General features: G+C 42.8%; 3 protein-coding genes across 4 annotated transcripts; 2 read left to right on the top strand and 1 right to left on the bottom strand.

Annotated features, from left to right (window-relative positions):
- The first annotated feature begins 361 nt into the window (after positions 1-361).
- On the top strand, positions 362-1,881 carry LOC143344361 (thymidylate kinase). 2 transcript variants are annotated; one of them, XM_076770353.1, is made up of 4 exons: positions 362-547; positions 672-907; positions 1,046-1,205; positions 1,289-1,881. In XM_076770353.1, the coding sequence occupies exons 2-4, from the start codon at positions 778-780 to the stop codon at positions 1,632-1,634; spliced, it is 636 nt and encodes a 211-aa protein (XP_076626468.1). In that variant the 5' UTR covers positions 362-547; positions 672-777; the 3' UTR covers positions 1,635-1,881. The 2 variants fall into 2 exon arrangements, with proteins under 2 accessions (XP_076626468.1, XP_076626467.1); XM_076770352.1 differs by having other exon boundaries at positions 362-907.
- Positions 1,882-3,195: 1,314 nt separating this feature from the next.
- LOC143344972 (uncharacterized) lies at positions 3,196-5,367 on the bottom strand. Its single transcript, XM_076771626.1, has 3 exons — positions 5,244-5,367; positions 4,494-5,082; positions 3,196-4,411 (listed from the first exon to the last, which is right to left on the bottom strand). Exons 1-3 carry the CDS (start codon positions 5,365-5,367, stop codon positions 3,196-3,198), a joined length of 1,929 nt encoding a protein of 642 aa, XP_076627741.1.
- Positions 5,368-9,452: 4,085 nt separating this feature from the next.
- LOC143344269 (uncharacterized) lies at positions 9,453-12,392 on the top strand. Its single transcript, XM_076770152.1, has 6 exons — positions 9,453-9,925; positions 9,993-10,394; positions 10,477-10,734; positions 11,244-11,309; positions 11,416-11,508; positions 12,232-12,392. Exons 1-6 carry the CDS (start codon positions 9,539-9,541, stop codon positions 12,283-12,285), a joined length of 1,260 nt encoding a protein of 419 aa, XP_076626267.1. The 5' UTR covers positions 9,453-9,538; the 3' UTR covers positions 12,286-12,392.
- The last annotated feature ends 80 nt before the right edge of the window (positions 12,393-12,472 follow it).

Here is a 12,472-nt window from a genome sequence, read left to right as displayed (position 1 = left end):
CAACTGGGGGCAATTTGGAATTGGAAATAAAAGATATTGATTCGGCGGAAGATTTAATTGGCAACAGATCTTGAAAAGATTTGTAGAGTGAGAAGCATGCGAATTTATGTCTACGTTAAGATTATTTACTGTTGCTACATCTTGCTCAATGGACAGAAGTCGCGATCGATTTAGTTAATAACAATCAAGAACTTAAAAAGTGAATAAATAGAACGGGCGGCCGATTCCCTTTACCAATATCTAGATTTACGTCATGAAAATCAGAAAACTATTTTGGCGGGTTTTCACACACGACAGTAATAGGTGATGTAGGTTAGAGCATTTAAATAAATTAGAATCATTATTAGTCCTATATAGTTATTTCAACATTATTCCCTGGGTTATTCTTTTCGTCACGTATTTTATTGATTTATTAAAACCTTACATAATTTTCAGAAAAAGCAAAACAGTTTGTACTCGGAACACTTCATTGGCGTTATCTTTTCTGTGCATGTGCGAAAAAAGGCGGGATTTCTAGTAACGACAATAGAGCCAATCTATCGTTCAGGTTTAGAATTATTTTCATATCTATTCTTAAGAAATAACACTTTTATTTTGTGTTTAGATTAGGGTTTAGATAGTAACACAGTAATGTGACTAATATAACGTTGTAAATTGATTACGATTCGCAGTTCCGTCAGTACGTGGTAACTGTACCTACTCTACAGAAAGTCTACGATTCAGTGAATACTGTTAAATATTGAGTGTCAACGAGTTTACGAAACGTGTATTTTGAAAATGTCGTCAGGACGTGGTGCTTTAATAGTTTTTGAAGGTTGCGACAGAGCTGGAAAATCCACTCAGGTTAAAATGTTACTCGAGGCTTTAAATAAACTAAACATTCCAGCGGCAGGGCGAAATTTCCCTAGTAAATACATAATCATGTTCTTTTTTGTGAACACTTAGTGTTACATGTTTCTAATCACTGATTATATTAATCTCTGATTATATCAATCACTGATTATATTAATCTCTATAACTCATATCTTACTGCATTTGTTTGTAGATAGGAAGACTTGCATTGGAGCACTAATAAACAATTTTTTATCTCAAAAACAAGAATTTCCTCCAGAGGCAGCACATTTAATGTTCTCTGCAAATCGATGGGAATGCAGAGAAGAGATATTGAAAACCTTGCGTAGTGGTATTAGTCTAATCATTGACAGGTAATTATTTTTAATAGTTGCTTTGCTTTGCAACCAATGGTTAAATAATTCTTTCATTATTTAAATTATAAATGTTGTTTCAGGTATGCAAGTTCAGGTGCTGCTTACACAGCAGCTACAAGTAGCAGAAGTTTAGCTTGGTGCAAGGAAGCTGATAGAGGGCTACCTTCTCCAGATTTAGTCATTTTACTTAAAGTATCCCAAGAAGATCAGTCTTTGCGTAGTAATTGGGGAGATGAACGATTTGAAAATATTAAAATTCAACAACGTGTAGCTGAAAACTATGAGAAACTAAAAGACAAAACATGGGTTACTGTCAATGCCAATGATGATAAGTTAACAATACATTCTCATATATTAAATAAGATTTTTGATACTATACAAAAAGTTAAAGATCTGCCTATAGGTGAATTGTATGAATCTAATTAATTTCAAGTATTAGAAATAAATACAAAAATAATATAAAATTACAAGATGTGATGTGCAATTTATCTATATTATTTCAATTTTTAAGAATGTTCGTATGGATTTATGATAAAGTTTTATTTTTATACTATAATATGAAATCTGTTAATCTCCTACTTACTTGAAATATGGATACAAAAAGTATGATAATTTAGACCGTCTTTCCTAATCAATGTTACACACTAAAAACAAATAAAATTTGTCTATTTAAGACTTTGAACGATATACATTTTACCCCAAGACATACCCTACCGGCAACCAAACCAGGACTGTTACTGTTACCATAACAACAGACCTCGAGTGTACGGCGAGGTGAACCGAAGTGTATACGTGCTCACTTCGGGCAGCTTCGGAGAATAGAGAAAGAGAGCAAGTGTTAGTTTGTCTTTCTCGACTTCCTGAAACTCTACGAGCTCACGTACGCGTGATTTAACTTAGTGTACGGAAGTCGTACGAAATAATCATTGATCTCGATTTATGTACGACCTGGTAAAAAAAACCAGTGGTCAATCGCTATTATTAACAAATTTATTCGATATTTAAAGAAACTATTTTAAATTTGCAGCCACTAGCGCGGTCTTATTCACGACGAATAAATTTCAATTTTTATCCGAATATTAATGACGTATCAATATTAGATTGAAATGTATTTGAAGTCTACGGTTAAAAGATGGTAATTACGATGGAGTCTACATGCGGGTGTCACATCCGATCTGCAACAGAGCCGCGACTATTGAATTATTATGCCGGTCGAACGATAACGTCATAAATCTTTCAGCATCGCCTGCATGCGCTACTACTAGACCGCCAGGTCAACCTTGATATCCATTTCGCATTATTCAGAAGCAACAACGACAGGAATTGTTGTCACAAAACGTGTTATGACTTCACGGATGCACTTTCTCGTACGAAGGAAATGACTGGTGGTATACGTATACACTTTTCAGTATAACGGAAATAAAGGGAGTTGAAATACAAGCTCGAACGTTCAGAATTTCTATTTAGGATCAGAATTCAGAATTAATATTTATGGAATAAATAAACGTTTATGAAAGAGATATACCCTATTTTGCACATATTTATAACCCCGTAACGAGAACTAATAATGGTATATCGACGTATATTTATCTTTATTTTTTGAGAGTTACACGACGAATCGCGGACAACGTTCGCGCAGCATCTGAAAAATACCGTAGCATGTTTTAAAACGCTGTTCAGAGTTCGTGAACCGTTACGTAGCCCGAGAAACTTTTATCCTTTCAATGCTTCTGCAAGTAAATTGTAAAACGTTACCGCGACGTGAACGATCGCGTCCGATAACGGTCGACTTCGATTCCGCATTAGCGAGAGTGTAAAATATTCGTGGTCGACGAAAACTTGCGTACCTCGCTTGTTATGTTTGTTCAGATACGTCTCTGTTGAAATTTGTCACGGTATTTCTCGAGTTTCTGGATTTATGTTTCCATCTTTCCAGGTAGAATTTTATCGCGTTAAATAAGAGACTACTACGAATGTAAACGAGTTTCTAATTTCTCGGAGAGGCAGACGGCGTCGCGTTTAAGGTACACGGTTCGACGATATTTTCGTCGCCATGATGCTGTCCGGAGGAGCAACTCGTGGCATTCGGTGAGCCGGATAAACCGAAAACGAAAGTAGTTTCGTACTGCTTCGACCAGTCGTGGTCCATTTTCATCTTTTTCTCGCTACTTTCGCTGTTGTCGGAACGTTCTTCGAAACCGTCCAGATGTTTAGAAAACTGTTGAGCTTTCAATAACGTTTCGTTTCCCTTGACTAATTCTTCGACCGGATGGCTCCTGATTACTTCGTAGGCGTTTTGCGTGATCGTTTCCGATAGAGCCTCCCAGTCATTAGTGGAAGTAGACGGTCGATCCGATTCGACCAACGTATTCAAAAGAATCGGTTCCGTGGTTTCTTCCGGTACGTAGCTACATCCGGTCCCTACATCGTCTTGACAACCAAAGTGCTTCCTGGCTTCTTGGTTGGACGCGTAGACATTGTCAATTAGTTTCCTGGCGAAGTCAGCTCTACCGGACGTTGTCAAAGCGAAAGCTTTGTCTATGATAGTCTGACGGGATTTCGTAGCCACGTTCTGTTCCGCGTGGCGTCTTTGATGCGTTCCTCGTTTGAATGCCTCGTCGCCAATCGATCGTGAATGATCGACCCTCGGATCCTCCGTCGCAAAGATACTCGGGATGCTTGCGTCTTCGATCGTCTCGCGATCGTCGCTTTGCTTTTTCGAGGAGCATTGAATCCCACCGTAAGCTCTTTTCCGAGACTCCATCAGCCAATTTTGCCTTTCGATTCGGTCCTTATTGTCCGGGGGTTCCCCGGAATCCGTTACCATGGCGCAGTCTGGTTTCCGGTCGATTTCTTCGTCGTCCCGCGACGTACGACTCGCGTCGTCTTTCTTAACTTTCACCGCGTCCCTGTTGCTCGCTCTGAGATTGTAACTGTGATGTCGATTGCTCCTCTCGACGGACCAACGATCGTCAGATAGATCGTCGTCGAACGTCACGAACCTCTTGAACGAGATGCCCGTGTTCAAGCTCGGCCAGCAGTCGCAGTCGATTCGCATGAAGCAATCGTCGGTCCTGAAACGTGTCCTCTGGAAGCTGTAGACGATGGTCTCTTGCGGTACCCTTTCCCAAGCGTCGATCAAGGATTCGAGGACGTCGCGGAGGTTCCATTCTGAGGTGTACTGCATCAATCTTTCCGCGTACCTTTTGCAAACATTTCGAACGTTATTCGAAACGAATAGAAAGTTTAATTTATGAACGGAGGATAAAAGCTAGTTGATTTAACCTTTGTCTGAAGATCATCTTGACGTAATGGAAAACATCCCTTCGCAACGGCCGTAAGTACGGCGGAAAATCATCAGGCAGGTAAACGAGACTCGTGTTGGTCAACGATAAATCACGAGCTGCGCGTGCCCTGTTATGTCTCAGAAACAGCAAGATCTTGCTGTTGCACCTCGACATACGATCGTCCACGGTCGTCAGCCAACCGCTGAACAGCTCGTCGCTGATCAAGGAATCCTGGCTGTGGCAGTAAACGTGATCCTTGGTCGTTGTCCTGGACGGGTAGGGTCCGCAGATCAGGAGCGGCAGTTTCGTTGTCCCTGAGGAGTTGCAGCCCAACAGGACCGTCACTCGATTCCTCGGCGATTCTGTACACCCGGTGGTCTCGATCCTCGTGGGGAGTACGTCGGAATACATGGTCAGCTCGTCCGCGTGAAACAGATCGCTGTGCTTGTACTTGACTATCGTGGACCTCATCAGATCGATCCAGTCGCGATAGTTGTCGAATATCGGACCGCTGCGGTTCGTGAGGTCCGCGGAGAAGCCATGGTCTTTGAGAAAATTGGTAATCCAGTTGTTCGAGCACTTGAAACCTTTTCAAATTTTAACACGACATTAAACGCGTAATGTAGTTATTCGCTGGGTAATTTTAGAAAATGTCAACGATATCTCTAGATGCAATAGATTCTTTCGAGTCAATGCAGGACTCCAAAATAAGCTGAATTATGGCATTATTATCAGGAAAGCTGCCTACTGCTAAGTCCATGGGTCTTCGTTAGCTCTAGAGCTTTTTCCCGGACAATGCGTCTGTCCAGGAAGCTGTCCGTTGCGTATTTCTCGCAAATCCATCTGAAGAGTTCATCCTTCATGGTTCTCATACCTCTCGTCTCTGTTAGCTAGTAAAAAGAGTAATTTGTCGCGTGCAGGGATCAAGGTTTACTCTTTAAAGGGGCGAGAGGAACGTTAGCTCGAAGGACGACAAAGGTTTTTTTTTCGAGGCAGTCGCTAAATTCATCGTTGACTTTCGATTGTCGATTGAATATCGTGCTTCGATCTGTATTAGATTCCGTACCATGTTCAGAAGGGTTGCAACTTCGCGATACATCAAGGATACGTCGATAATAATCGTTTAATTACTACGGACAAGATTAACCCTTGTAGTCTCGTGCAACAAGCTGGTCTCTTGGTAACGTGTATCGAAGCGAGATGATTTATGCAAAAAATTTAGTTCATCCGCCGAAGCAATTTTCCAGGAAAGTGGGATAAAATAGGCTTTATTCTCATGGACGTGCACGGGGTAGTTGGGGGTGTGTTGACCGCTCGATGAATATCATTCATCGTGCTCGCCGAGTTAAATTGCATTTCTCTGGGGCGTCGTCCTGACGAGACAGTTTCTGTCGTAAATTTTCATCTAATACTCTGCTTTGTATTACCGCCTTTTCTCTCTTTCCATATGCAGGACTTCTCGCCTGAACCAGGCCACCTAAATATTTCCACCAGTTGAGAAACTATAACAAACACTCTATGTGCAATTTAAATGCTATCGAGAGACCAATACGTTGCAATATTTTTTTATTCCTCACCGGAGTTTTCAAGATCATCGATGTTTCTTTCATGTAGGAACAGCGAAGGAATTTATTACGGATGGTAATGGACAATAATGTAAAGGTAAATAGAGCTATTACTCCCTAACAAATAATCGTGTATTGACTGGGCAAATAATCAGCAACATACGACGACTGCTAGCGTGCAGACGGTTGTTTACGACTTTTGCATATGGAATCAACACGTGTCGGTTGTATAGTGCAGCTTGATTTCAGCGTAATTCGCATGACACCCCCGCACGCGGTCAGAAAAATTAAATTCATTGTTTATCCATTGCTTTCAAAGTGTTTTTCATTTATGCATTTGTTTTTTCACGCCTACGCACTCATATTCAGTATGGATACAAGTCTCTTCGAATACTGTACGAAACAAGTTGGAAAACCTTGTTTTATTACCTGCAATTTTGATCCTATCGATCTCCTATTCCGATCTCATTTAAGAATTACTAAAATTTCAACGAGAAACTTTATCATATCGCTTGAGGAATTATCTCGGGCAGTAGTTATAATAACTTGGAATCAATTCCTTAATGTTTGTAAAGATAAAATAAAATTCATCCGACGGTTGGAATTATTTTTCATTTGTGCAAAGGGATATGTTCAGTCGTTGAAACGGCGGAATAAAATAAAATAATCATTGTAGATGACACCGAGATCGCGGATAATCGAAAAGTGGTGCTCGATTAACGCCTCCTGGCAGATACCAGCACAGATACCTAGTTCGCTGGTTCAATAATTCATCGCTCGCTCGTTGGACTAATATCCAAATGACGATCATCGGAAGAGTCCTGGCACGACCGATGGCAAATACCCATACGATTGTTTACCCTCACGGCTTTAATTTCGCTTTATCGCGACCGATGGGAGACCGCGAGCCATTTGGATCTCTGGGTGTTATTTGTGCCGTTGCTCGGTGACTATTCCATCACTCGTCGCGCCGTCGGGGATGATTTCGCCACGCAGTTCCACCCCGACGTTGACGTCGCATCCCGCCGAAAGAAAACCTGCTCTTCGACGTCGATCAGGTACGGTTATTCTCCTATCCGAATTCACGCCCCCTCGCTTCAGATCATCCGTAGTGAAGCTGAAAGATGGAAGCTAATTTAGAGGCAAATCTAGACCTTGCACTTCGGTTCTACTGCAGTGAACTTACAGTGAACGTGAAAAACGAAAGCTGGACTGTTTTACGCTATTCGATGGTCGAATTCCTTCCACTGTAACGATTTTATTATTTAAAAAATGCAGAGAAAGATCCTGGATCGAAAGGATTTAAATGGAAGAACATTCTAACGCGATATGGTTCCGCGTGCGACGACTCTCCATTCGACACAAATCATAAATTCCATTGTACTGCTCGCAATTCGGCGTTCGTCTGTTCAGTGCGCCATCGAACAGTCGAAAGCGGCATTGTCGTTGTTTCGAGCGAGGGAATCCACGATCAGATTTGCGGATTTCCATTTCGAAGCGATTTCTGATCCGATTGGAATGCTCCTCTCGTGCAGAGCGCACTTGGAAATTCAATTATGCTGGAAATAGGGGAAATAGGAGGGCGTCTGGCCAAGTTTTTGAACGGTTTCGTTCTTCGAATGTCTGAGGCCGGGTCACGAGTGACCCAACCTCGAACGGCGCGATGTTAAGATTTAAAAACTTCCAGATATTGTTTCTACGTCGTCTCTGCTTCTTGTACCATGTTATATAAACGCGAGGAAGCTCGTCTTCAAGATTCTTGGACTCGTAATGCGAGGCTCCTCGGATTTCAATCACCACAGCACTCTCGGTATTTTATTTTCCGTGCCAGTTCTCCTGCATTTAGAATATTGTTCTCCCATCGAGATTCTACATCTCCGGAAACGGCATCGCTCAGTTACAGGGCATTCAGCATCCATTTTCACGCCTCGTCTCGTACAAATTAGCGATATTCGAACAGATCTTGTCCTTTTTTTATATTCTCGATCCAAAACGTCGTATTACAATCGTAATAATGATGTTGAAAAATCCTTGAACTCAAGACCAATCATGCATAATAATTTATTCCACTTAAACTATCGCCAATGTCACTCTTGGAATGCTATACTGGATCGTTCGCGTGTCTATCGATCGTTGTGAATACCGTTAGTAAATCACATTTTTCAACTCACTTCGCATTAATTCAAAAGATATGAACGACAAACAGCAGGTAAATATTAGGTTGTACCTGATAAACGTAAACACGTCTGTACGTTTTCGATCACAGGTATTCTACGATAAAGTATGCATACGATCCCATCGGGACACAATATTTGCTCCAACTCGATAAACTCAGCAAACGCGAACGTAATTTTCTCAAAATTATATTCTCGAAGACACATCGACCATACTAATCGTTTCGTTCATTCGTTGTGACACTACCCTTGTTTTGCAAATACACGCTCGTAACTATCGAGATTTTGATTTCCCGATCGAATTCAATTTCCCCTGTCGTCGACGCGTCGACGTGGATTTTCAATTTTTGGTTTGTTTTTCATTTCGCGCGGAACTCGTATTTCGGACAATGGCCAAAGCCGTTTCTTCCTCTGTTGACAAATATTAAATCCATTTCGGCGCGAACGCCAATTATCCGCGTTAAATTTATTTGTTATTACTTTACGTTTTGTGTCCCGAGCGCGTTAGCGAATAAACGACTGGCGACGGGACCCATAAATTAGGGGCGTTAAACGAATTTACAGGCGAGAAACCGGTTCAACGGGGTTCTTTGTGAAATTTCCTCTTTTTTTTCCAGCGAAACTAATATTTCAAATCGATAGCGCTCGTTCTGTGCACCGGAAGCGGTGACTAATAGCCGGCTAGAGCCGGAGCAATTTATTTCGCGCCCTTAATTTATCGATTTCTGCCACAATTTCGCTCACTATTTTCCCATTTTATAGTTGAGGGGACTTTCTACCTTATTTATAGAAAATATAGATCCTACCTACTCATTACTATGCGTTTAAACTATTTTCCAGATCGATTCCACATTTATTCACGCTTCTACTAACAAGAAGAGGACTCTAATCGACCACCTTTAGTATCAATAACGATAAATGGACCTAATAGTCAATTTAATCTTCCTTGAATGGATCAAAGCTCCAAATCATGGCTCCATTTCTCTATCGATGGATTGAAATTAATAAATATTCCATTTTACACGCGCGCTGCTCATTACAAATAGTTGACAAACATAAAGATACGACGTTTGGTATGCAAGGGAGCGCATGTATGCAGTGACACGTGTTTGCGGAGACAATATTGACGCAGTCGGCCCTCCTGCCGATGTTTTCGAATTGACTAAAGTTTCGCTACAATGGCGCGCGTCGCGTTGTATAATTTAGTTCGCACGTTCGTCGATAAACGAATTATAACTCTGCTTTTTTCTCTTGCAGCCCGTGGCTGTGGCAAAGCGCCGATCGAGTCCAAGTCGAATTGCACGATGAAAGAGATGGGTTTGTTCCAAAGAGACTTCGCCGAGCACTACTCCAGACAGGACGCCCTCCCGAAGGCGAGGATCCGCGTGAAACCCTTCGACGTGGAGACTACGTTCGCGGAACTGGCCGCGGAGAAGAAGTATCACCCTAGCAAGTACCACGGTCCGGACTCCCAATTACATTCGGCAGTTTACCCCGCCGTTTGCATAATGAAAGTGTTCGGGTTGGCGCCGTACGATTTCACGGGCAATCAGATAGTGCCCTCCAACGTCTGCCTCGTGTTTTCCTTGGCCTTTCTGGTCCTCTACTCCTACATCATATACATGGTGTTCATGAGGTTCATCGTAACGAAGAGGGAGAAGTCGATCGTGGCGGCGGTCGAGACTGCAAAGGTACACGAACGTTCCAACGTTTAGACAAATTAATCGACTCGATATTTCAAGAGCGTCGTCGTCACAGGTGATCGTCAACTATCTCGTGGCCGTGTACGAACTGATCTCGACCACGTTGAACAGACGGTCGTTCGTCCGTATCTGGAACGGTCTTCAAGACTTCGACGAGAAGCTCGACAGGCTCGGTTACCCGCGCAAGGAGACCAAGAACAAGATCTGCGTCTGGGTGCTTCTGATCAGCCAGACCATCGCCTGGACTTTGGTCAATCTCAGCGGCATGTACGCGTACTCTGAGCCCTGGGCCTTCAACATCAGCTACATGTGCATTTACCTGGGCACCGCGGTGGCCGTGTACAAGCTCTTCGGGATGGTGAGCTTCATCGGCCAACGTTTCCATCAGCTGAACCTGATCGCCAGGGAGAATCTGCCGCCGAAGATCGGTTACAAAAGCAGCACCGTCAGCAGAAAGGTTCGAAAGTTCTTCCTAGATCTAACAATAGCGGCCATAGGGGTTCTAGTAACGATACGTCTTCATTGTTTTCGCATGAAAGACTGTCCAGGATCTTCATAACGAATTAATGTTGATCGCCGAGTCACTCAACAATATCTACTGGTGGTCGTTGCTGTTCTGGCTAGGGAACTTGTGCGTGCACAGCGTCAGTAACTTGTACTTCATCATCGATTGGGTGATGTTGACGTCCTGGTCGCGTATACCTTGGCGCATGTTGTTCAACATGTTGTTCTGGCTCATCGTATACGTAGCTCAGCTTTTGGCCCTTCACATTGCCTGCCATTATGCGACTACGGAGGTATAGTGCTAAGGCTATAGACTCGTTCGATCGATCAACGCCAGATCCGCGGGACATTAATTGCGTTGACAGTTTTATTGAAATACGGTTTTTCTTTTAATTGGGGATTACACAGTTACAATGTTTCCAACGTGACACGCAAACCATTAAATTCATGAGAAACAAGTTTGTTTTTCATTCAGCGAATCGAATCACCATTATAGTAATTGTACATTCGTATCGTCGCCTAAATCAGATGCAACGCAAATTGCTAACAAATGATATTTACGAGTTCCGTAACTTCGAGAATGAAAGGTATCTTATCGAACGATCTTGTCTCATTATTCGCGACATCGTAATAAGGCGATTAGCCTCGAGCGGTCAAAATATTTGGCGGCAACTTCGGTGTTCCAATCGCTACGTCGATTCTCCCGAGGAATCGACTTCGAAATTTCCATAGAACTTTCGCGCAACTCCTGATCGAGTTTTCCTGCAATTGTACGATCAAATTAGAGTATTTCGAATTCCAGGCGAATTCCATGGGCGCCATTATCACCGAGTGGAACGCCAGAGTAATGAAGAAATTTCCACATGACGTGAGTATTGCACCAGAAAACTAGGCTTATTAATCCAAATCCACCAGAATTTATTTTAATACTAAATAAATAGGAGTTTGGACTAATCGATTCGTGTTGGTTACAGGACAGCGTTCGCACGTCGTTGCATTTTTTGAACAGGCGTCTCCGTTTCTCCGCCGGCGGGCTTTTCGACGTGAATTTGCCGCTTCTGTGCTCGGTAAATGCATTTCGAACCGTCTTCGCGGAAAAGAAGCTTTTAATCGCGAACAACGGGGAACCCTTCCCCCTCCTCCTCTGCCTACCCTTTGACGTTCGAACCAACTACTCCCGGGCAGGAGAATCGTTCTTATCGCAGTCGTTCCAGTTTCGCAGATATTCACGCGCCGTTTCACAAAAGCGAAGGATTAATTGGACGCTGCTTAATAACCATGATTTTGAAATGTCGCCGGACCGATCGTAAATTGCTTCCTCGTAAAGCCTCCGAGGGATTTCTGTAATCCACTTCTCGACTCTGCGACTCCGATTTCACCGACAAAACGAGTTCCTTTAACGAAACCCAACGACACTGGACTCCGTCCCGCCTCGAAGAGAGGGGGCACCGTCGATGTTTTGAAACGCAATAACGAGCTTTGAATTTCAAACGTCATCCCTCGATGTTTCATTAAATATTCCGATTACCCAAACTTCCGTTAACTCGTGTCCCAGCCAACAACATCGAACAACGATTTAATGGGTTGTTTGAACTAGCGCGCGCCAGAGACGGGCAAAATTTTGCCCCAATTTGCGGCTGTCCAATAACATTACAACAATTTATTTGCGACGTTAAATTTCCATTCGAGAAAAGATTTTATTCGTCTACGATTGCGTCTGGATAAGAATTTTTCCCCCATTTGTGGTGTTCCTGGTGCAGGAGTATTGATAGAATTGTTATTGTTTTCAGATCATCGGTGTACTGTCGACATACCTGATCATCCTCCTGCAGTTTCCAGCCTGAATCAGGATTCAATAAAATCGATTCGTTCCACGACCGCGAGACGCATTTTTCACAATTTTTCCCTATCGCGCCGGCTCGTCCGACCATATTCTCCTTGAAACCACTTTTCCTCCGGTAAGTAGTGCGTCCAGGCTTTTCGCGTACGAGCGAAATCTGCCCGCGGCCAGATTTGCATAGGAATTGCGTT

This window comes from Colletes latitarsis, chromosome 8 (genome assembly GCF_051014445.1).
Source record: "Colletes latitarsis isolate SP2378_abdomen chromosome 8, iyColLati1, whole genome shotgun sequence".
In the NCBI taxonomy this organism is placed as follows: Eukaryota; Metazoa; Arthropoda; class Insecta; order Hymenoptera; family Colletidae; genus Colletes; species Colletes latitarsis.
This window is presented reverse-complemented; position numbering and strand designations above follow the sequence as displayed.

Bases quoted from the DNA above. Each gene is read 5' to 3' on its own strand.
- LOC143344269 (XM_076770152.1), top strand. From the start codon at position 9,539: ATGAAAGAGATGGGTTTGTTCCAAAGAGACTTCGCCGAGCACTACTCC. The intron at 9,926-9,992 runs GTACACGAACGT...TCGTCGTCACAG, and splicing joins CGGCGGTCGAGACTGCAAAG to GTGATCGTCAACTATCTCGT. The intron at 11,509-12,231 runs GTAAATGCATTT...TATTGTTTTCAG, and splicing joins ATTTGCCGCTTCTGTGCTCG to ATCATCGGTGTACTGTCGAC.
- LOC143344972 (XM_076771626.1), bottom strand. From the start codon at position 5,367: ATGAGAACCATGAAGGATGAACTCTTCAGATGGATTTGCGAGAAATAC. The intron at 5,083-5,243 runs GTAGGCAGCTTT...AAATTTGAAAAG, and splicing joins GAAGACCCATGGACTTAGCA to GTTTCAAGTGCTCGAACAAC. The intron at 4,412-4,493 runs GTTAAATCAACT...TGTTTGCAAAAG, and splicing joins AAGATGATCTTCAGACAAAG to GTACGCGGAAAGATTGATGC.
- LOC143344361 (XM_076770353.1), top strand. From the start codon at position 778: ATGTCGTCAGGACGTGGTGCTTTAATAGTTTTTGAAGGTTGCGACAGA. The intron at 908-1,045 runs GTAAATACATAA...ATTTGTTTGTAG, and splicing joins GGCAGGGCGAAATTTCCCTA to ATAGGAAGACTTGCATTGGA. The intron at 1,206-1,288 runs GTAATTATTTTT...ATGTTGTTTCAG, and splicing joins ATTAGTCTAATCATTGACAG to GTATGCAAGTTCAGGTGCTG.